Source organism: Microtus ochrogaster, unplaced genomic scaffold, assembly GCF_000317375.1.
Source record: "Microtus ochrogaster isolate Prairie Vole_2 unplaced genomic scaffold, MicOch1.0 UNK89, whole genome shotgun sequence".
Classification (NCBI taxonomy): Eukaryota; Metazoa; Chordata; class Mammalia; order Rodentia; family Cricetidae; genus Microtus; species Microtus ochrogaster.
Window position 1 is genome coordinate 390,676 of NW_004949187.1, and position 24,149 is coordinate 414,824.

Below are 24,149 nucleotides of genomic sequence, written 5' to 3' on the forward strand. Positions count from 1 at the left end.
ACGGCATGGGGCTCCAGTGGAGGGAGACGGCTCTGTGTATGTTCGTTGTTCCTCCCTCTGCCTGCCTAGACTGCAACCCAGGCGGCACGTGTGACCCCGCCCAATCTATATAGTTATAACAGCTCTGAAGATGCTGTAGGCAAGGGAGGCTAGCGCCTCACTCCCATGCATACTATCTAAGTGGATGAGCTACTCTGGACCCAAGCAAGAACCTGATATTCGGGGGGGGAGGGGGTTCCATATTGGCGGCTGGACCAATTCAGGGAAGGCCTTGCCTTGGCCTTGGCTGGAGCACACAGGAGGCTCCCCTGGAATAAGAGTGAAGCTATGCTGTATGTCACTTCCAGGTAATGCACCTGGCACCCCAATATCTATGGCTTTAAACAGAGTGACCACTGGGGGCGGAGGGGTTGAATCCCATTTTAGACTCTGAATCCCACTGTCTGCCATGGTTCTCTCCCCTCACTTCTCTCTGAGCTCTGTGAGACCCATGAAGATTCTGGAATGCAGGACTGTCCATCCAACCCCTCCTCCCATGGCTTGCTGGCTAAACCGTGTGGCAACACAACTCCTCCATCTTCGCAGTTTAGAGAAGAACAGGCTGTAGTGAGGAGCGTGTCCAAGGCTTCTGGTTATGCATGGCTTCTATCTCAAGGCATCCCAATATGCCTAGGGGATGACAGGGCTTGGGGGTGACAGGGAAGATGTTTCTGTCCTTGGGTGGCCACTTGGCCTATGGCAGTTGCCCCATCCCTGATGGGGCCTTTACCACTACTGTGAATGAGACCAAAGTTGAGGGAAACATCAACCAGCACAGGAAGCCCCTGAACACATGTCCACGAGCACTTGGGGTTCAGAAATCAAGGTCTAATAAGCAGCAGGGAGAGTTAGTTGGAAAAGGCAAGAAGGGAGGAAAGACTAAGTCCCCACCACTGGGAACTCCTGAGTCTGGGCCCCAGAGGTGACTTCTCTCAGAGGGGCTCAAAATGCCTCTTTGAACAGGCTCAGACCTCCCTGCCTTCTGGGGTCCAGTCCCCAACCCTCCATCCCCTGGGCAGCCCCTCAGATCTCAGTGGCTATGATGTCCTCATAGGGGATGTCAGCTCCCTCCAGTTCAATTTCAAAGGGCTCCCCTGCCGCATCCCCACGGGCCAGCTGCTGCAGGGCCTTCTCTAGCCGCTGGTTGCGCTGGTACATGGCCAGATAGCTCTGCTGCAGCTGCTTTTGGTACTGAATCACTTTCTCCTTCTCTTCCTTCCACACCAACCGCTCATGCTGGAAGCCGGAGGACATCTGGTCATGGCCCTGCCTCTCCTCCTTCAGCTCAGCCCGCAGTCGCTCCAGCTCCCGCTGCAGAGCAGGGATGTCCTCTGAGAAAGTAGGCCCCACCCCTAGAGGCCCCAGCGAGGCAGCCTGGGCCCGCAGCTCCAGCAGCTCCTGCTCCAAAATGTTCACCTTCTCCCGCAGCAGCTCTGCCTCGTTCTTCTTACGCTGCAGCTCGTTCTCACAGACCTCCAGCTCCAGCCCCTTGGTGCGCAGGGCACTCTCCAAGTCTTGTGTCTTCAGATCCATGCCCTCCAGCTTGCCCCGGGTGTCCTTCAGCTGTGCCTTCAGACTGAGGATCTCACTGGCCTTGGTGTTCACCTCCATCTGAGACTCTTTGAGCTGCTGCTTCAGAAGGGAGATCTCGCCGGACTTCTGGCACACCTGCCCAGGGTGAGGAGAGAAAGGATGAGACACGGCGCCAGAGGTGATTGGCATCCTAAACAAGATGACATCTCCACCTCCTAAAGGGCCCAGGGTGCTCCTGACAGGGAGGCCTTTAACACAGTTCTTGTGCATGTAGACAATCTACTTCTCTTGCCTGCGTTTCCAAGCCTACCTCATCTCCAGTTCAGGCCCCACATCCAAGTCTGTGCCCAAACCTGAGGCTATATGTAATTCCATAATCAATGCCTTCCTTTGCCCACTGCTCCAGGTACAACACAGAAACCTCGCTCCTGCACTCACCTCTGGGGTGAGACCTTTCCACTTTGCCCTGCTGCACCCCAAAGGCTAACCACGCAGTCTGGCTCACAGTGTCCAGAACACATCTGCCAAATGACGATCTGTGGTCTGCCTCTTTTCCTTGGCTTCCCCATCCAGTTCAACTGTCACTGGCAATCAAAGTTGGGCCAAGAACACAATGAAGTCAGATCATTGTGGCTCTGGGGTCTTGTCTCTTTGGGGATCATAAGCTTCATTTAGGGTCATGGTATGGTTTGAAGTGGTGGTACACACCAGCCTATACATATCAAGCCTGTCTCAGATATCCCCTTCCACCTCTAAGAAAGTATGAAAGAAAAGTAAAAAAAAAAAAAAAAGTGTATGACTCATATGCATGAAGCTCCGGGTTTGGTATCCACCACGCACCTGCCCCGACCCAAAGAGGAAGCCTAGGGACCAAAGCCAGTTAGAGTAGGAAAATGAAAGCCAGGGCTCGGCACTCCAGAATGAACTATTAGAACTAAACTGGAGACCATCATTCCTGTATTTCCATTTTCTTCTCCCAGTAAAGCTCCCCTTTGCTCCCAGTGAAACGCTGGCCAATGTAAAGGACAACACTTAGCCTCGCCACCACACACAGCTAGAACCTGAATTTCTTGACAAGGCCAAGTCCAGACCCTGAATGCCTCCCAAAGACCATGTGTTAAAGCCTGATTTCCAGCGTGGTAACACTGCAGAGGTAGTAGAACCTCTTAGGAGTAAGGTGCAGAGGAAGACGCTCAGGTCATAGACCCTTGAAGAGGACTGTGGGATCCTGGTCCCTTCTTTGTTCTCAACAGTTGCATGACCACATGGCCCAATCATGACATGCTAGCTAGTTCATCACAGGACCAAAGGAAGTCTGCTTGTCAACTGATCATAAGCGAAAGCTCCAGTACTGTGGGCCAAAACAAACCTTCCCTCTTCACAAATTGCATGTTTTGTGCATTTTGTTATGATGACGAAAAGCTGAGGAACATGCCAAGCCTATGTTAGTTTGATAGAGGGAGTTAGGACAGTCACACTGGAGCACGGGCTGTGAATGCACCAGGTGAAGTTGGCACACATTAGCATGGAGGCAATAAGCAATGAAAGGTGTGAATGCTATGGTGAAATGGCTCCCAGGGCAAATGCATTTGTCTGCAATAAGCTAAGTTCTGTCCCTGGGACCCACATGGTGAAAAGAACGAACTTTGGAAAGCTGACCTCTGACTTCCACATTTGGACTGCAGCATGCACATACACACCACCCAAATAAATAAAGAGTAAAAATGAGAACTTCCAGTCCACAGCTTCACAGGTAAATCCTAGGACCGATCTCCCATATGTATCAGAGGTCAGCCAAGTCACTTGGCCAACAACTTGTTATTGTAACTAATCTGTGAGCCAATTTCCTTAATTATGAACTGAACAACTGTAACGTACCTACTTCATAATAAGGATTAGATAGAAGAACACGGCACTTCCTAAACTCCCTGTAAATTAGGTGGGTTTATGGCAATATTTCTGTCACTATTTATTACTTATTTTTTTATTGTTTTGCTGAGTATCCTAATTAGCCAAGGTGGGAACAAGATCATTGCAATATCCACCTTAGTTCCAGTCTCGACCATCAGGATGGGTGACAAGGGCCAACACTCACTACTTCTCTCTGAGATGCACAACAGGTCCCTTTCTTCACCCCCTGTGTGACTACTTGTCATTTCACAGGGCGAAGACAGGAAGCTGCAGCAGTCAGGGCTATGCCGCTGATGGTGGGTGACTCCGTCCAGGCCTGACGCCAACCCTCCAGACAGAACACCTGCTGTCCTTCCTCACATAGACACTTCGGGAGTGAGCGACAGCGCTGATGTGCACACCCTCCGCCTGCCTGCCTGGGCCCGAGGGCTGCTCAGGGAGAAAAGCTACTTTCTGACACACAGGATGCATGGACGGACCCTGCTCTACAGCCAGGCCAGGCTTGAAGAACTCGTTCCAAAAGCAAGGAAAAAACAGACCAGTGATGGAGCGTTGTCCTAGCAAATGTGAGGTCCTAGGTTTAAGCTCCAACACACACACACACACACACACACACACACACACACACACACACACGACAAAACCAAACAAAACTGTCCCCCCCCCAAAGTGCAACTATGTGTCTTTCTGTCCTCTTTCTTTTTCTCTTATGTTTAAGTCCCAGCTGATCAAGTAGAATCTGAAGGTACTCCTCAGCACGTAGGGGCAATTCCATCGCTGATTACCTGCCACTCATGACAGTAATTAGGGCCCCTCCCCTCAAGCACCAAACAGTCCCATCCCTTCTCTAGGGCCCTCATATCCAGCAAACAGTGTGACTATGCTTCCGTCCAGTCTCCCAGAAGTCAGGTCAGCCCTATGGCAGCCTGCCTGAGCCTCCCTTGTCTGGGTTTTGACTTTCCCGCCAAAGACTCGCTAGCAAATTCAATGACTGGGAGCCATGAGGGGGACGACGGAAGGAGCAAGAAATGTGGAACTGACTCAGAGCATCCCCACGCCAGTTCATTTCAGAGTTCCCTCCTTAGCCATAAAGCTGTCTTAGCAGCACAGGCCCGAGCAGAGCACTCGGTCGGCAATGCAGATGTGGTCGCTGTCAGCAAAGCCAGGCAGGACCAGTGGAGTCTTACCTCCCACTGGGTCTCCTCCAGTGCAGGGGCGAAGTTCGTCTTCTCCCGCTCGTAGGACCTCAGCTTGGTCTCCAGAAGGTCCTGCTCCTTCATTAGGCTCTCGAGCTCCTGCCGTAGCTGCCGTTTCTCCTGCTGCAGCTGGAGCACCTGCAGCTGGAGCACTTGCTGCGTGCGCTGGCTCTTCTGGGAGGCCGGCTTCAGCTTACCCTTGGGTTCTAGGCACTCCAGTTCGTCCCTGGGACGCCTTGGTCGCTCCTCGAAGGTCTGGCCCGAGACAAACTCCTTCTCGTCGAAACTGCGCTGGAGCTTCTGCAGGGCACTTTCCCTCTGCAGCAGCTTCTGCTCCAGCTCCTGGATCGTGCACTCGTCCGTGGAAAGTGGTGAGCGCACACACGAGGAGCCCTTGTCCACCTTGCCGGGGTGAGCCAGCTTGCTGCCGCCATCAGAGAACGACAGAGCCTTCAGGCTCATCATATTACTGTCCTGAAGGATGATGCCCTGTGTGATGTTGTGGGCTGAACCCCCAAAACGGCTGGTAGGCCCCACGGGGGTGACCAGAGGATCCAGCTGGTAGCTGCTCGTGGTACTATGTGTGGGAAGGCTAGACATGGAGTTCCGGCCCGAGTCGGACAGTGCCCCTGAGCACAGGCCTGGCTTCAGCTCCTGCTCCTTGGGCTTATCTGGAGGCATGGGGTGAAGCTGGTGACTGGCACTCTCAGGTGAGGAGTGCAGGATGGCTCCAGACCGTGGCAGCACAGGCTTGAAGGCAGTGGGCCTCGTTGGCCCCTTGTCTGAGCTCTGGGGAAACAAAGGATCACACAAACTTGAGTGTCCGCCCCACATTAACCTCACCTTTTCTCACTTCGGGTGCACATACGCCATCCTTGTGAGTCCCCCTGAGCTCAGACCCCAAGTGAACCCACCTTGTCATTAGCTCTGGGCCAGCTGAGCAGAGAACACTTCTCTTGCATGCATGTGAGTATGTGCACACATGCCACAGCATGCATGTGGAGGTCAGAGGACAACTTACAGGGGTCAGTTGTCCCCTTGCAGCAAGTGGAAGTCAGGTCGTCAGGCTTGCTGGCAAAGCCCCCAGCTGCTCGGCTGCCTCACCCACCTCAATGCACAATGCCTAAGAAACCCTCTGAGGGAGGGAGCTGGAGGCAGCAGCTAAGAGCACAGGTGGCTCTTCCTGAGGACCTAGATTTGATTCCCCACACACAGAGGTGGCTCACAACTGTTTTTTAACTCCAGTTCCAGGGGATCCGACACACGCTTCTGGGTGGCCTCTGTGGGCACCAGGCACACACATGGTACACATACATAACATGTAGGCAAAGGCTCATATAAAATAAATAAATAAATAAACAAGCAAACAAATAAATAAATGCAAATCTTTAAAAATAATAAGAAGAAAGTACTCTAAGACCAGGTATGATGTCATACACCTTCGTCCTTTAACTTGAGAGGCAGAGGCAGGCAGATCTCTGTGAGTTCCAATCCACCCTGTTCTATAGTGAGTTCTGGGTAGCCAGGGCCACATAATGAGACCCTGTCTCAAACAAACAAACAAACAAACACTACCTCTGTTCCTAAGAATGTCTTCAGTTGTGGCCTAGGCATTGTGCTAGCAATCACTGCCACCTGGTCCCAGCCCGCTGGAGATGTTAGATGGGGACTGGGGTGTGGTTCAGTTAGGACTGCAGGCTGTAAGAGCTCAGCACCTCCTTCCCCTCCGCCTCTTCCAATGGGCCTAGCATGACACTGTCAATCACTACTTAGAGTCCAGGAAGATCATTTGGAATAACAATCCTTTCTGAAGCTTGCAGTGTCCCTCAGTGGAAGGCTTTGCCTTTCACGAGGCATTTGTTCAGAAAGCTCTGAGCAAACACAGGCATCTTTCTCAATCTAGGTTGAGAATTCCTGGTCCTAAAATCTCAGACCTGAAATGCTCCAGAATCCGCAAAGCTTTGAGTCCAGACAAGACGCTGAGAGCGGAAGAAGTCTGCACACTTGGAAATTTTGTCTTGTGTATAAATTATTTAATAATATTATCTAATCATCTTCCACTTTTGTGTGTTAGGCATATATGAAACAAATGACGGTTGGCTTAGATATCTTCATGAAAATATTTTATAGACTTGAAGAAACAACCCTGAAACTTCTGGTACTCCTGTTCACAGGCACTTCAGAGAAGGGGTATTTAACCTGTGTTTTAGTCAGAGTGCTGCAGAGTGGGCATGGGAACTGAAACAAGCTGGCTTGCTCCCAGTGTGCACTAGTGAGGCTATGGAAGCCTGAGCTGTTGCAGGCGAGGTTTCTAAACACTTAGGGCTCTTTGTGGGAATCCCTACTCATTCACAAATCCCAGAGCGCTTCTCCAACCAAGGGGACCAGGAAGCCAAGCACGGGTAGGGCAGGGATACGAGTGAGTATCCTCATCCAGGTTTTGTCCCAGCAGAGCCCAGGCAGGGTTGGATTCCCCTCTGCCCTTTGCTGCAGGGAAAACTAAGATTTCTGGGTTAGGAATAGACTTTTGATTTCTGCAGTGAGGCCAAATAGTCTCACCATTGCTGCTCTGGCCTCTTGAAGGCTTAAATGCTTAGATGGGGTACTCATCCCTCCTACTTCTCATCCTCTTCCAACCCCCCCCCCCCCCGCAACACCTTTGTCAGAGAACCTCACTTACCATTTCCAGCTGATTGGAGAAAGGCATGCGTTTAGGTGGGGTGGCTGGATCAAAATCTACCCCAGCCTGTCCCCCCATGTCCCCACTGGATAGGGCTGTGTAGTCTGGGCGGTGGGAGCCTCGGGCCTTCTGGCTGACCTTGATGTAGAAAAAGTCTTCACTTTTCCCCATTTTGGAGCTGGACTTGCCGCGTCCCGAGTCTTGGGAGAAGCCAAATCTCAGCAGCCCATCTGAGTACCGGTTGAGCTTCTTGAGGTGGGAGGATTTGCGCAGCTTGTACTGTGAGGCACGGCAATGCTTGCTGTGGAAGCTGTGGCCGGAGATGAGGCTGCTGACACTGCCCATGGCGACTGCGTGGCTAAGGGCCTGCAGGGCAGAACAGGGACCTGAAGACACTGTAGCAGCAAAATGTAGTCCTGTCTCAGCCAGGGGACGGGACTGTGGTCAGAGCAAAACCCTCTCAGAGCCTGGACAAGCCATGGACCTGGAAAAAGACGGAGGAGGTCATAGATCCGGACACAGCATTGTTATGATGATTTCAGGAGAGTTATTTTAACCATGGTACCTGGGTAGTAGATGAGGGTGTCAGTCAGTGCTAGTTGCACTTCTGTGAGCATCTCTATCATTCTGATGACATGAGGAGGCCAGAGGGAGGCATCTTTCTCTGCACTGGGCTCCCAGTGGAAGCTGAACACTGAGCTTGAGCAGGGGCTCTATACAGAGAGATAGCCCAAACCTAATCTACAGGACCCGCTTCGAGTACTATGCTAAAGAGAAATCAGGATGTTTATGTGTGTATTGGGGTGTGGGCAGGGGGACAATGACAGAGTTCTGGATGCCCAGGGAGTACTAAGGTTTAGATGAATCCCTTAGTACTTATATTGTAGAAACTCAATCTCCAGTGTCATACGTCACATGGTATTTGGGAATGTGATTTGAATTCGCTAGGATTAGATGAGATCATGATGCAAGGTGTCTAGTGATGGCATTAGTGGCCCTGTAAGAGGAAGTAAATCCAGGTGTGACTGCAAGCACCTATAATCGCAGTTTGGAGGGCAGAGGCAGGTGAATGGAGAATTTAAGGCTAGCCTGGGCTGCATATTAAATTAAAGACAGAGAAAGCCTAGGCTTCATCATAGTAAGAACCTGTCTTCTTAGACAAGAGGAAGGGAACAGGGAGGAAGAGGAGGAGGAGCAGGGAAGAGACACAGTTGAATAGTTGTTCTATCTGGAAATGGGCTGCCCTGTACAATGCCCCCAGGGGTGGGGCTAAAGACCACCCTTCTCCACAGCAAGAAAGACTTGATCAGATATGAAAGCCCAACCCTTCTTGAACTTCTTGAACTTCAGAACTGTGGGCCAGCCTATCTATTTTATAAATTATTCTGCTTTTGGCCTTCTGTCATAGGAACAGCGACGTTGTTGTAGTTGCAATAGAAGAGATCTTAAGAAACTGAGAAACAGGCCATGGGGATCTGGGAAGGACAAATTTCTAAGGAACTGTAAGGACAAAGGGCCTGAGAGCTTGAGGCAGAGGGTGCTTCTTGGGATCAGCCGGGACACCATCCTGACTGGAAAGCCACCGGGTTGGCAAGGGAGAGCCCGCAGGTAGGTCCAGGGAGCAGGACGCTTACTGAGACAGAAAGGAGGAATGTAAACAAGGGACAGCATCATGTCCTGTGCTATGGAAGGCCACTGTGACAGCCCAATAAAGGGGATGCTGCGGGGGGTGGGGGGAGCTCAGCTGTTTGAGTAATTGACTCAATTGGGCCAGAGTGGCTGGGAGCTTTTCGTTGTACATTCAAGGCTGCTCTGATAGGGTTTGCAAAAAGGATGTGATAGAGTGAGAGAAAGAGAGGCAAGAAGGGCTGGGGGTGGGGTCTGGGGAGGATGGAGGGCGGGGGATGTAGCTTATTGGTAATGGGCCTGCCCTGGCAACAGAGATGATATTCTAGAGAGAGATTAAAATAAATGATCCCCAAAAATTAAAGTTTCCCAAGGAATCTTGGGGGCAGGATCTGCAGCTCTCCTGACAGCCAGAGGGGGTGCTGCTTCCCAGATTTTACCCAGTTCTGACAACTTGTGGGAGCATCCTGCAGGAGAGACTGAGTCTAGGATGGACGGGACCACACATTGACTGGTACTGCTTAGTTATGCATGCCCCTAGTCCTCAGGTCAAGCCTCAGACCAGTGACTCTGAAGATGGACTAAGAGAAGGAGAGCCGCTCCTCATCGGTCCTCCTCCCAGCACGTCCACATGAGCTAAATCTCCCTTCTCTGATTTTTCATTAGTGCTGGTTCCTTTAATTGGTATACTGCAGAACCTAGCCTATTGGTGCTGCCAAAGCCCAAGCTTTTCTTTAAAATCCTATTAACAGTAGGGCAGTTACCTAGCATGCATAAGGACCTAGATTCTATCCATCTCTAGCATGTATGTGACTGTGTGTGTGTGTGTGTGTGTGTGTGTGTGTGTGTGTCCAGAAAGAAGAAATATAGAGAGAAATAAAAAGGGCAAATAAATAACTTCAAGAATTAATTTTCTAAAATGCTAATGTTCTTTTATGGAGCAGTCAGAAGTAGGGATTTGTCACTCACTGAATTAACAAAGACCACAAGCTGAGCCACCACAGGGGAGCTGAGCTGAAGAGCAGGGGTTTGGTTTAAGTTTGTGAAGGCTGCTTGTGGAAACGGTTGGGTACCTGAGCTTGATGGAGAGGGTGGCAGGCAGTGAGGGAAGGCACTGCAGCTGCCGATTTACAGGACAAAGATGTTAGTGTGCAGAAAGAGATGACAGAGGAGCTGCAATCAAAGACAAGCCTGAGGATGGGTTCCGAGAGCAGGCTCAGGAGGCAGGAAGGAAGACAGAGGCAGAGGCTGTCCACGGACAGGAGGACTTCTGGTCGGGAGGCTCTCCTGCATTCTGCACATTGCGCCACTTAAAACTGGGTTCGTGTGAACTCTTGGGATCAAACTCAAGACCTCAGGCTTTGCTGGCAAGTGCCTCTACCCAGTGAGCCATCGTGCTGTTCCCATCACACCCCCTGGGCAGGTGGCCCCTTCTTTCTTGCACATGAGGATTATACAATGCTGTGTTGTAAGGCCAGACCCCTGGCTTTGACTGAGAAAGATTTCAATATGAAAATCAACTTCTCCGATTTTTTTTATTACAAAGCAGAAATATTTATTGTTTTTAGGGTCTTCCTATGTAGCTCTGGCTGGTTTGAAACGAGACAGCCCAGACTGTCCTCAAGCTCACGTTGATCCTCCGGCCTTACTCTCCCAAGTGCTGAGATCGCAGCTGAACCACCAAGCCTGACTGAAATGTCCACTCTTAAGTAGGACCGGCAGGAAGACTGAAGCCTGCTTATGGAGCGTAGTGGGATGCTCGGCACAGGCAATGCGCCCCTACAGATGTGTCTAGGATAAACAGAAGCCTATGACAGCATGGTGCCTTCAAAAGCCATGACAGATGAAATGTATCTACAGTATGGTCATGTGTGTCTCAAGTCTGAATGCAAATGGGTTCCCACAAGCATATGTGTTTGAATACTTGGTCCCCAGTCGGTGGCACTGTTTGGGAAGTTGTGGAAGATCTAACAGGCAGAGATAGGGCCATATGAGTAAAGAAAAAGGGCTATAGCCAGTTCTAGTTTCACCCAGAGTTCTCTGCTTCCTGATCTACAAGACCTGAGTGGCAGGGCTGCCAATGTGACTTCACGGATAAAATGCTTGCCATGCAAGAGGGAGGCCTGGAATTCAGATTCCCAGAGCCCAGCATGGTGACCCACCTGCAATTCTAGTGCCCAGGAGGATCCTCAGAGCCAACTGGCTAGGATTAATAAGCCCAAGTTCAAATTAGAGACCTTGTTTCAAAATAGGGAGGTAGAGAGTGTGGACAAGAAGGATGCTTGCCATTAACTTCTGGCCTCCATGTACATATGGATACATGTGTGCACCTACATACTTGTGTGCCTATATACATGTGAACATATACACAGCACATGCGTGCACACACACACACACAAACAAAAACAAAAACTGTGAAGAGCCCATCTGGCCACCATGCTTTTCCTACCTCGCTAGGCTGTGACCCTCTCGAACTCTGAGGTGAAGGCAGCCTTCCTCTCTCCTGTAAGTTGCTTCTGTCAGGCACTGTAGTGCAACAATGAGGAAGGTAAGTGATACACATACTAACCAAATGTGCTTAGGGCTCTGTTGTGCCTGCCATCTCCTCTCTGCTGGCTCTTGAATCAGAGGTGAGATGGCCAATGCCTTTCCCCTTTTGTTCATTATACAATCACAAACCCTGAGTGTCTACAGTGCAAACCCTTCCAGGCTTCCCATCGTTCTCACAGTAAAACGTAAGACTCCGCTCCACATCCTGCGACCTTCACCGACATCCACAGCCACAGCCGCAGCCATACGGCTTCTCTCTGTGCACTGAGCGCAAGAGGCTTTGTCCACTTAGGACATGCCCACCTGCTGCTGGCCTACCGACCTTCTTAAGGCTCCATACATTTCACCCTTTATTCTCAACTCATCTCCTGTTACCCTAGACAAGTTCAGCTCCTCCACTGTGGTCTTTCCATCTAATAATTCTGTTAGCCTACAGTATGTTTACTTTAAAATGTAGTTTATTGCACATTTGTCCACCAGAATTTGACTTCAGTGGCAACAAATACTTTGTATCTGTGGCTCCCAGAACAAAACTGAGGAGGACTAGTCAGCAGCTCAGAGAGCTACTGTAATGTGGAGCAACAGGGCCCTTGACCTTACATCTGCATGTCACTTTCTGCCAGATAAACACAGATCCACGCTATCACATGCTGTTGGGATGTAGACTCAGAGATGTTTAGCTCCTGCGCCAGTGGTCAATAAGGTTGAGAGAAAACCTAGAGGAAAAAACAAGGACCAGAGCCTCCAGCCACACCTTCATTTCCTTTAAGAACAAATACCAGGAAGGTTCCAGGTGCCCTGAGCAGCAGCCCGGATGCTTGCTGTGCACAAGTTTCATGCTGGGAGCGCAGACTTGGGAGAAAACGAAGAGCATTAGGAGTAAAAAAAGGGGTCCACAAAGGACAGACGCCTCTGGTCCACACATCCTCAGGTCTTAACATCCAGGGAGCTGTGAAAGTCAAGGTTTCCCGGGGATCCACTTACAACCAAGCTGAAGACTCCTTAAGTGTCCAGACGTCCCCCACCATCAATTAGAGAGCATTCCAGCAGGCAGGCGTGGCTGTAATCCGGTCTTATTCTAGCCCCCCCCCCCCCCCCGGTCAGACTTGAGGGCTCTCTCCTCTAAGGGCACCTTCGCACGTCTGGGAAACGAGTTTCCATTGACCAAGGGAAGCCATATAACTCTTAAGACATTCGTGCGGGGTGGGGGGCGCACTATGAGGGTGGTAAGGTAGCCTAGGCTGCACACGCTCTTAGAAACGTCACAGCTGAGTCTGAATTAGCAGCAGATGTCATGTCTGAGGAACTCCAGAGAGGACAGGAACCCGAAGTAGCCTCAGGCTCTCAGAATCCCTACCGGGGAAATTCAGGACCCCCACCCCATCCATGCTCCACAGCAAGGCCAGTATTCACTCCTCCTCCAAGTCCAGCCTGCATTGAGCTGGGACTCTCACTGCACCAGTACAGGAAATGGGCTAGATAACCAAAGCCCTCGATTTTGACCCTTAGGTGGGAAGAGGAGGATGCCTCTGCCACTCCGCCTCCACTCCTGTTCTACACTGTCATCTCCAATGGAAATCAGGGCTGAAGCAGATGTGACAATAACGTTCTTCTTTATCCCCTCAAAAAAAAGTAGGAGAGGCATAGCATCAAAAGGGGTTTGTCTGAATTCCAAACCTATGCTCTTTCTTCCCATGGGGCAAGGTAGCTGGCCCTAGTCCATAAGGTGCATAGGCTTTAGGCCTAGGGGAAAGGTTCTGGGTATCCATGCATTCTTATCCCAATTCTCTTCCCACCCAGCGAAGTCACAAGCTCAGGAGGAGCAGCCTAGCTGCCCCCTTGGCTGTCCCTGTCCCCTCCCACTGCCTTCTTTTGCTCTATAACTCCTTGTTTTACTAGTGGTCTTGGCTGGAGGAGGTAAGGTAGATAGGAAAACCAGCTTCTGGTCTGGCATTCAGAGCAATGCCACAGACCCCTTACTGTTTTCAGGAACAGCTGTCACAGATGCTGTTCCTGTGAGAAGTACCCTGTGCTGCACTCCCCTTACAGGGTCCCCACACAGCCCCCGCATGTGAAGTCCTATGTTTCTGAATTGATCCAAACTTGGTAGAAAGCAGATAGAGACCACAGTAGACAGTTCAACACCTTCATGAGTGCCCAGCCTTCAGAGACCACAGTAGACAGCTCAGCACCTTCATGAGTGCCCAGCCTTCAGAGACCACAGTAGACAGCTCAGCACCTTCATGAGTGCCCAGCCTTCAGAGACCACAGTAGACAGCTCAGCACCTTCATTAGTGCCCAGCCTTCAGTCTTCCCGGGCTCAGTTTCCAACCACAACATGAGCCTGAATTTGGTTCACTGTTGTGTTTTTAAGACTTCTTAGAAATTTAGGACTCTGGACTGAAAGCTGGGGAATCCTGCATGGAACCAAACAGACTCTCTGAATGTGGGTGACAGTTATGTGGGTGACAGTTATGTGGCTTGATCTGTTGCCAGGGTTGGTGGGAGGACAGCCTGGGAGTGGGACCGGGTGCATGAACTGGCTTATTAGAGCCCATTCTCTTTGGTGGGATACCTTGCTCAGCCTTGATACAGGGAGGAGGGGCTTGGTCCTGCCTCAAGTTAGTATTCCAGACTTTGTTGACTCTCCAAGGGAGGCCTTACCTCTTCTAAAGAGTGGAGGGAGTAGAAGGGGGGGGGGAGGGAGAAAAGGAGGAAGGGGGAACTGGTGTTGGTATAAAAAAATAAAAAAAAAATTAAATAAATAGATTACTATCTCCTTCATCAGAAAGATGCACCCTAAACCTCTTGGTTAGTACTTCTGTGGGTTCCTTGTCCACAGTGCCTGACCTTTGATTGGCCTAGTTCAAAAACATGAATACACACTCAAACATGAACTCTGGGGAGAAAGTATAGCCTTGGCTTATGGACTGGACTTTGCTGTTTCCCTCTGGAGACTGGAAAGATGGGAAATGGGAGCAAGGACAGGGTGGAAAAGCGTAGAAAATGAGCGGCATGACCTCAGTTCCCTCACAACTTCAGGCTCTGCTGCTCTGGATCCCAAGATGTGGGCGAGTTTAAGAATGACTTCCAAAGGGATGTGCAGGCCAGACATGGCGGTGTACTCCTCAGGAGACTGAGCCAAGAGAATAATTAACCAGGGACCAGCCTGGGCTACACAGCCAGCCTGGGCTACACAGCAAGGCCCTGTCTCAAGGAAATAAAAAGTGGATAGGACTCCCAGGTATTTAGACTGGGTCAGGATACTGTGTCAACTTGGCTGCTCTGGCGCCTGGCAATCTGCTCTGCTACCTGCATTCTTGTATTTTGTTCTTACATTAACACAGGTTTTTACATCTGAAATCCTAACAACTTATCCTAATCCTAGGAGCTCGTTCTGCTCCTGTGGAGGACCTGATTCAGTTCCCAGAACCCACATTGTGGCTCGTAGTGGCCTGTGATTCCAGTTCTGAAGGATCCAATACCTTCGTCTGACCCCCTAGAGCACCACGGGTACTCAAAGTTCACACACACACACACACACACACACACACACACGGAAAACACACATTCACAGGAAATTAATTCACAGCAAATGAGTCTTATAATTAAAAAAAAGAACAGCTCAAGCATCCCGTGAAGTACTGACAATTATTAAATGCTGACATGTTGATCACGGACATAAAACATGGCAGAGCTGAACACCCCATCCTGCATTTTTCCCAAACCCTTACCCCAAGCTCTCTCCCCAAGGGAAGCCAGCCCCATGAATTTGACAGAAACATTTTTGGATCATAAAGCATTTTAACATATTCTATATTCATGCTATATGGTCCTTATACAAATGCTATGCTGCTTAACTTCACCTCCTGTACTTGAGGTTCCTTCAGGTCACAGGGGGACAAGGAGCTGGCTAGCATTGCCTAATGCCTGGGTACTCTCTCTAGGGAGCTGTTTTTCACATTGTAAATGCTTTCTGCTCAAACCAAGTCATTGTGTTGAGGAAACTCTCCTATATATGACAACTTTGGCACACCCATGAGAGTTTTGCTAAATTTCTTCTATTGAGGTCTTGAAAGCTATCTAGGTTGTAAAACCTCCAGTCTTTAGGTGAATCCCTCCAGGCCAGCTGACACCTGAGCCCCTGTTTAGCCAAGAGGAAGGGCAGGAAGATGACACTCAAAGCTCAAATCACACTTGCCCAGTCACAAGAAGGCAAGGGCAGGGTCTATCACTTTATGGCAGGGCAGAGTCAGAGACTATCACTGGAGAGGGTGGGCAGAGCCCTGAGGGTAAAGAATCTTCAATCAGAAGAATTTCTGCAAGGCTGCATCAGTCAGATGAGACAAATAGCATGTCCCTGAGAGCTTCTGTAACATAGGAGCCTAATTGGACATCCTATGCCTAAATCTTTCATGATATAGAGGCTACTTCATGATGTAGAGGCTCGGTGGGAAGGGGCTATACCAGTCTATGTACCTCAACTTCCAGGTCGACAACATACTTTTTAGACACTAATGAGACAAGGCCAGCTTGGTTCCATTTATTGATGGGACCAGCAAGAGTAGCACTGACTGCTCTCCATTGGTGATATGCGGATGGGCGTATGTGTTTGTGCCTATTAGAACGTAAAGTGTATGAGAACATATAGAAGTATGTGACCATGAGTCTATGCACAAATGGGAACACGAGTGTGTGAGAAAGTGTGTGATTGTGGATAACACCGTGTGCGACTGTGTGTATAAATGCATTCTGTACATAAGTGCCCATGCAAATGTGAATTAGTGCAGACATGACCATGAGAGTATGTGGGCAAGTGTGTATGCGTGAGAAAATAAGAGTTTAGAATGAGAGCATGATTGTGTGAGCTTGGGTGTATTTCATGACACAAGTGTGTATGTGGGAGGGGAGAGCTGTGTGACTGTTTTTGTGAGTCCTGTCTCCAGGTATGGCTGGTAGCTTCTGGGTAGGGTCAAAGCTATGCCCCAAGCCTCCCATTTCTCTAAGAAACATTTCTGAATTTAGCTGCTGGAACCACATCCTTACTTTTCCTACACTGAGCTCTCTTAGGTCATCCATAAACACAGTTGCTTGGGGCAGATTATGGGCAAGCACCATGGACAGCAAGGTTCTCCTGAAGAACTAGAATCTATTTGAAGCCGTTCCCTCTATAAAGGAAGATGAAATCTGCCTAGTTGGGCTCATAGCTCATCTTCCTGCTCTAAGTCGATGTTTGAATCAACTGACCACCCCCAAAAGAAGTGAATTTATGTGGAGGCCCAAAAATGTGAGACTATTTCTACTTTGTCTGAAGGACAGAGTTTGAGGTTGCTCAACAGCTTGAGTTGTCCTTTGTATCATGGTAGAGCAGCCTTTTGCCTTCTTCCTCCTTTTGTACTGGGGTATAAAAGTGTATGGAAAATTAAACATGGGATGCGAGTATCCACTGGAACTCCCTCCCAGTACTACGCTATGTTTCTGTCTTATTATTTTCACTTGTGTCTTCATCCTCTTTACTGTTTTTCTGATCCCCATGGAAAGCGGTATTTTTGTCAAAGCTGGTCTCTGACAAATTTACCCTGTACCACTCCAGAGTAGTCCTGTTCAGCGTCTTCATCCAGGACAGAGAAATGTAAGCCTGGGTTTCTGTTTCCAAGGATCCAAGAGCAATACCAGGTACACAGGTTTTAAACAACAACACAGGTTTAGCTCAAAGGCTAAGACACTCGAGTTTGCCAGGTTGCTTAGAGACAGGGGCCCCCCTGGCCTAGTATAGAAACGCTTTTTCATGAGTATGTGAAGGAGGTGATATTCAGACTGCAGTTGTCTGCCTATCTCTCAGACACTCTAGCAGAACAGGCTATCTAGCCAGGTCACCATTTCTTGCCCTGTGCTTCAGAGTGTGAAGGACCAGCGTTCTCTGTGAGGAGCCACACGATGGATGGATGCTAGTCTGGACGTCAGGGAACCTCATCCCACCTCTGCAGCCTTCATTTCACTTTCTGGACTCTGCTCACTGTGGTTCCTGGCTGACAGGGAACAGCAGCACACAGGAAGAAACCATTCTGTTCCACTCATCAGGCCCACATTACCACATACCTCACCTGCGCTCAACAAAGGACCACAGATAGACAGACTCGCTCCCATCCGGTATACGAATCATTATCAGTCAGGATCTCCATTCCCTTGTATCTCAGATAACCACAGCTGATAGCAACTCCAGCCGTCACCACCAACGAAGGAAACCGTATAAGCTATAAGTTGACCAACATTAAGGAAGGAAAGCACTGGCAGACATGATGGCAGAAACTGAATTTACAGGCTTTAGGACAAAGGCCCCGGGGGCATGTGTCTGAAAGTTCTGGCCTGGGTTAAGTGGGCATTAGTTTCCTGGGCTAGGACCCCTGACGGTGTGAGAAGGAAAAAGTGAGCTAAGCACAATGCTGTCCGTCTCTCCGGCTGTCTGCAGATGCAATGCAACGGCTGTCTCATGCGGCGCCTGCCATGGTTTGCCCTTCACACACAGCTCAGGGAGCCACCTTCTCCCTCTTTCCCACCCCGGATATGCAACCTAGTGGCCCCATCCCGTAAGGAGCTAGAAAGAACGTGGATTGCTTCATCAGGCCTCACTGAACCCTCCAGCTGGGAGCCAAAATAAGCCCTTTCTCCCTTCCCAGAGTTTCTTTTGCCAAGGAACTTTGCCACAACAATGGGAATGGAAACCAATACAGTAACTGCCAACCAGACCTTCTGAAATTGGGAGGGAGTGTGGAAAGATGCAAGAACTCCACGCTCATATGTCTTGCAGTCAGAATAGTGAGTCCCGCCCGGCACTGAGGAAATAGCTCAATGGATAAGGCATTTGCTGTTTGAGTGTGGGGACCAGAGTTTGGTCTCTAGGAGCTGCATAAAAACATGCCGTCACCTGTAAACCCAGCATGGAGTCAGGAATCAGCAGCCTAACTAGACTAGCCGGCTCCAGCTTCACTGAGAAACCCTTTGCCAATAAAATAAGTAGACATCAATAAAGAAAGACAGGCAGTATCAGCCGTCGGACTCTACAAGCATGTACCCCCCCCCCCCACATACGTGCACCAGCACACACACAGGCACAGACTCTTCAGAAACTATGCATTTCCCTGTTGCTACTAGGGATGAATTCACAGCATCTTCTAGAAGTGCTTCTGCCTCCAGTAGGAAGGTTGCTCAGTCTTGCAGACCCACGGCAGTAATCTGAAGCATCTGCCAGCTGTACCGTATTGGTCGACAGGCCTCTAGGCACCTCACTGAAAAAGGTCTTTCAGGGGTGAAGAGGCATGTGCCCAAGGCTAATTGAGCACATTTTGATGACCCACCCTCCACCTACTTTGCTCTGCCTGATTCAGGTTTTCCTACCCAGAATTCCTCCCAATGTTTCAGCTCCTTGTCCTTGACCCCTCTCTCATTTGCTTGGGTTGGGGTGGGCAGGGGACAGGGAGCAAGGCTAGGAAAGGGGTGAGCCCGATTTGCAAGCTTCAGAGGCCTGGAGGGTTCCATGTGCAGAGCTCAAGGCATACTTCCCGAGTGAATAAATGAATGAAGAAAGAGGCGAGAATGGAGGAGGAAGGAGTGGGGAGCGTGGGAGGTGAGAGGCAAGGCTGAGGGTGCTGAGGAGCAAATGGGGAGCCGGCTGTTGGTGGGTTGAGAGCAAGGGCCCACACAGCTCTCAATTGTGCTTGGATACAGAGACAAGGCAGAAAGTGAAAGGGTAATCACTGGCAGGCTGAGTCACCCCAGCGCATAATCAGAAGCAATTCTGCTTCTCACGGCTCTGGAGGAACCAAAGCCATTCTGCCTGGCAGCCTTTTGTGCAGGTCGGCAGCATTCCACTGCCAGCTGAGCCTTCCTCCATACCGGTGGGCAGCTTGTGTCTCAGTGGCAGCTGATTGACGTCTCTCCTCGGGAATATGATTGCAATCCCAACCTCCCCATTTCAAACATAAAGCCCTATTGCATGCAAAGCTCAGGCAAATTCACCCCATTGCCACCAGTGTAACGGCTCTACAAAGGCAAGCCAAAAGCATTCTCCTTCACGTGCCTGGCTGTCAGTGCTCAGGTGCCAGTGCCTGGCAGGCTGGGCAGTATCGACATGGGACAGACAGTTGGACAGATGGGCCAAAGAACAGAAATTCTGATCTTAGAGAACAGAATGTGTAAGAACAAGAAGGGTTTGACAACTGGCTGGATGCTTCCCTACCTTATGTGGACAGACACAAATGACTTTGAGGCAAAGTTCAGGGTTGGTAAGAATCTGAAAAATTAGTGATGGAACAACAGTGTGTTTGGGGGAAGGGGTATTGACATGTGGTTAGCACCATGACATTCCTGGCTCTGGGCACTAGAGCTGGCATTTGGTCAGCATTTGGCCAATCAGATGTCCCCAGGTCTCCACCTAGGCTGGATATGTCTCAAGCTCCCTGAATCCTGGAGGTTAATGACTCTGAGGAGCGCTTCTGTGGTTCTCCTCAAAATCCTGACTTTCCAGTCATTGTTTTCAAGTTCACAAGGAGATCGTCTCTACTGACCTACTCATCCCATTCCATCCCCAACACCAGAGACAAGCACTCCTTTCTAATGGCAACCCTCAAATACAGACGTTGTTGGGGTCCCTCCTGTGCCATCACAGAGGCAACCCCTTCCCAACCTGGGCCTGAGCCCCATTGGCAGACAGGGCTAAGAGGCTGTGGGAGTTGGCAGACACAGAAAGAATTGGCCCCAGGTCTCAAATGAAATGACAGAGGGAGAAATAATTTTGTTTGTTTGTTTTTCTGAGATTGGGATTTTCTTTTTTCTAAGATAGGGTCTTTCTGGGTGTGGCTGCACACACAGCCCTGGAGAGGAGAGGCAGATGGGTACATAGAAAGTTCCAGGCAGCCAAGTTTACAAAAGTGAGATTGTGTCTCCCAAGGAAAGAAAGAGAGAGAGAAAGCAAGAAAGAAAAAGTCTCATGTGGCTCACACCGGCCTTAAACTTCTAGCTTTAACTCACTAGACAGCTGAGGATGGCCTTCAGTGTCTGATCCTCCTGCTTTTAAACCCCGTGTGCTGGGATTATAGGTTCTCCCCATCGCACCTCCTTTATGTGGTGCTAGGAATGGAATCCAGGACGTCCAGCCATCTAGACAAGCGCTCCACCCGCTGAGCTATATCACCAGCTCTGGAAGGACTTTGAAGCATTTCAGCGTGCCACACTAAGAAGCCACGGCAAGGCCTGTGACTCCTGGGCCATCAGGAAGGTAGCAGTGTAGTCAGCACCATAAGCCTGCTTCCTGCTTGTGTCTGTCTTTAACGTTGAAAGAAAGGGTTGGGTAGGAACAGCATTCTACAAAGAAAGGTACCGTTTAAAAAATATTCGGATCAGACTCAAGATGAGATCATGTGCCCAGACTGCACCCCAGCAACCTGAGACTTCCAATGTCATCAGCAGTCCTCAGGGCTGGTGAGGGTCAGGTAGAGACTTGAAACTTGTAACAAGAGATGAAACAGAAAAGGTAGAAATCTCTTTGCCACTTACAAGATCCTGAGGAGGGCTCTGCCTTAAACGGGGAGGAAGGGAAACTCCTACGGTGGGCAGGCGTGGGAGAAGCATGGGGGAAATGAAATAAGTAGCAATGAGAGCTGCCTTAAAAGGTTCCGTTTCTCCCTGCTTTGCCGCTCTTTCATCACTACACTATGCTGGCTCCTTCTTCATACCTGCTATGGTGTGTGTGTGTGTGTGTGTGTGTGTGTGTGTGTGTGTGTGTGTATTGTATGTGCATGAGTGTTGGGGATATGTGGTGAGGTGGGTATGACATTTGTGTGGTATGCTTGCCATGTGTGTGTGTTTATGTTGTGTTGTGCCAGGTGGAAGTGGCTGGGTGTTCTGGAGTGGGAACACAAGAGAGATAACCGGTGGACTACAAAATGTAGGAAGCACTGCGAAGCCCTGGCAGAGAGCTCAGCTCAGACTCCAGCCCTGGGCCTTGTTAGGGTTTGGATGCGTCCTCGAGGCAGGTGACATTAACCCGCGTGTGTACCTGACTGCGTTATAGCCTGGTGTCTCTATTTGACTTGAGTTAAAAACCTCTCTCTGCACCATCTGATGTACCTGAGGGAATGCCACCTCTGTCTTGCTCTCTGCCCTCACCCTTCTTCTAGAACTCACCCTGCTTATTCCCCAGGACCTCTGTGCACTTCCAGCCCCAGTGATGATGCCACATGCCATCACGGCATCTCAGTGACTTTCCGCATGCTCATCTTTCTGCGGGAATGACCTTCCCAGGCAGGTGCAGCGAAGGTGGAGAGGTCCCTTTCCCTCACCACTGCCTGGCTTGGCTGTGTCTGAAGAGAGCACAGCCTGTCCGGTGTGAAATTAAATCCCAGCTCACACACCTCCATTGTCTGGGGGCTGGAGAGGGTAGACCGGCCAGTGCACCAGGTCCAGAGGGTGACAGAGGCTGCTGTCAGGATGCTCAGAGCTGAGATCTCTGATGCCCACTGACACTGGAGACCCATTGTTCAGGTGTTCTCTTTGCACCTCTATCTCTTTGTGGGTCATGGTCTGAGCAGCCCCTTGGGAGTAGGCATCTTGTCTTCCTTTCCTCAGGAAACTAGGTAAGTATGCGAATTTGAGTTGGATGTGTCTTTAATTATATTTCACCTGAATAATTAACTCCATCAGGACAACAAACAAAAGCTGGGATGCACAGTCACCTTACCATGTAGGTCATAGGTCAGCCATGTTCCTTCCAATAAGGGCCAAACACGCGTGAAGATGTCAGAGGAACTTTAGCGTCACCATTTTTCTAATAGACAGGGATTATGTATCACAGATTGTCCTTGATCTTTCTATATAGCTGAGAATGACCTTGAATTTCTGATACTCTTGCTCCTACCTCCTGAGTGCTGGAATTATAGAATTATATGCCACTACTCCTGGGTTATACAATACTGGATATTAAATCCAGGACTTGGCGCATGCGAAGCAAGCACTCTAGCAACTGAGCCGCATCCTCAGCCCTACATTTAACGTTCTGTCCACTACAAGAACTCAGGAGGCAGTCTGGAAGTTAGGTGCCACAGCCAACGCATCGGTTGTTCATGTGCTCTCATGCCTGGTCCTTACATCATGACCTACGATGACCCTGTGCAGGCATTACTCACAGCATTCGACACAGGGTTTCTTGAGGCCAATGCTCACTTTTCCTGGACACAGCCTCTTCATAAGGCAGCCAAGCCAAGAACAGGGCTGAGTCTGGCTCGATGTAACCAGTAGGGCAGGCACTACTGACTTCCACCTTCTAGAACCTGTATCATAGCAACTTCTGAAGGGCAACAGATGTGTCCTGGGAGAACACTGCATTGTTGTAGCATTCCAAATGTGTGGTCGCCACCAGGACCCTGTCACTACAGCAGGGAGCAGGACAGAGTACTCCTTTACTGAGAAGTTAGATGAGAAAATGGCAGGGTCGTTTCGCTTCAAGCCCCCATACAAGACCACTCTTCCTTCCCAGCTCATCCCCATTATCCCAGCTATATTCATTATGCCACCTGCCTTTGAACCACAGTATAAGGAGCCATAGCTACTACCAGGATGAACTGGACATCTGGGGTCATTTGTAACTATGTTTTCACATATCCTTTATTGTTGACAATCGTTTTGACCACTGTCCCTTGCATGCAATTATATATCCTCCTACAGCTTTGCAGTCCACAGTTCAAGACCCTGTGTCCTATGGTGTCGCTGCCTTTCCTCTTTCTTCCTACTCTATTCCCTGTGAATTCTCTGTAAACCTTTCTTTCGCTTCCATGAGCCTTCCGGGTTTCTCTACATTCTTCCTGTGCCTACTGGGGTTGTTCAGACGGCACAGGGAAGATGACTGTGTATTTGGAAGGCACAAACCCTTTCTCTGCTCCCTTTTTCCTCTTTTATAATCTGAGATAAGACTTTGATGTATAGCCCCAACTAACCTTTCTCCCCTAATCCTCCGACCTCAGCCTCCTGGATCCTGGAATGATGAGGCATGCACCAGCATGTCGAGCTTTCTGTATTCCTTCTTATAAGAGCAGCCATGGATCACAGACCAGAGAGGCTTCTCTTTCCTCCCGTCTCCTCTGGAAGATAGCAAGCACTTTTATCCAATGCTCTACTCCTAACATCTAGCACAGTTCCTGGCTCAGGATTGAGTGTTAAGAAATAGATTCCATGAGCCAGGGTTTCTCTGTATAACAGCCCAGTTGCCCTGGAACTTGCTTTATAGACCTGGCTGGCCTTGAACTCACAGAGAGTCCACCTGCCTCTGCTTCCTGAGCACTTGGATTAAAGGTATGCACCCCCATGCCTAGTTTACAATGTTTTTTAAATATTTTTAAGATTTTATTTATTATGTATACAATACAGTGTACTGCTTCCATGTATGACTGCAGGTCAGAAGAGGGCACCAGATCTCATTACAGATGGTTGTGAGCTACCATGTGGTTGCTGGGAATTGAACTCAGGACCCCTGGAAGAACAGTCAGGGTCCTTAACCTCTGAGCCATCTCTCCAGCCCCCTACAATGTTTTCATAAAAAGGAAAGAAGGAAGGCAAGGAGGGAG

At 49.7% G+C, this 24,149-nt stretch overlaps 1 protein-coding gene across 2 annotated transcripts in view; it reads right to left on the bottom strand.

The window, feature by feature from the left end:
• Positions 1 to 6: 6 nt before the first annotated feature.
• Positions 7 to 24,149, bottom strand: part of Lzts1 (leucine zipper tumor suppressor 1) — a 50,130-nt gene continuing 25,987 nt past the window's right edge. Inside the window, exons 2-4 of one of the 2 annotated variants that reach the window (XM_013355062.2) lie at positions 7,360 to 7,725; positions 4,671 to 5,468; positions 7 to 1,707 (exon numbers count right to left, since the gene is read on the bottom strand). In XM_013355062.2, coding sequence (XP_013210516.1) covers positions 1,063 to 1,707; positions 4,671 to 5,468; positions 7,360 to 7,704 — 1,788 coding nt within the window. In that variant the 5' untranslated portion in view covers positions 7,705 to 7,725 and the 3' untranslated portion in view covers positions 7 to 1,062. Of the gene's footprint in view, positions 1,708 to 4,670; positions 5,469 to 7,359; positions 7,844 to 24,149 lie in introns of both variants that reach the window. The other variant, XM_005370886.2, reaches the window with a different exon arrangement.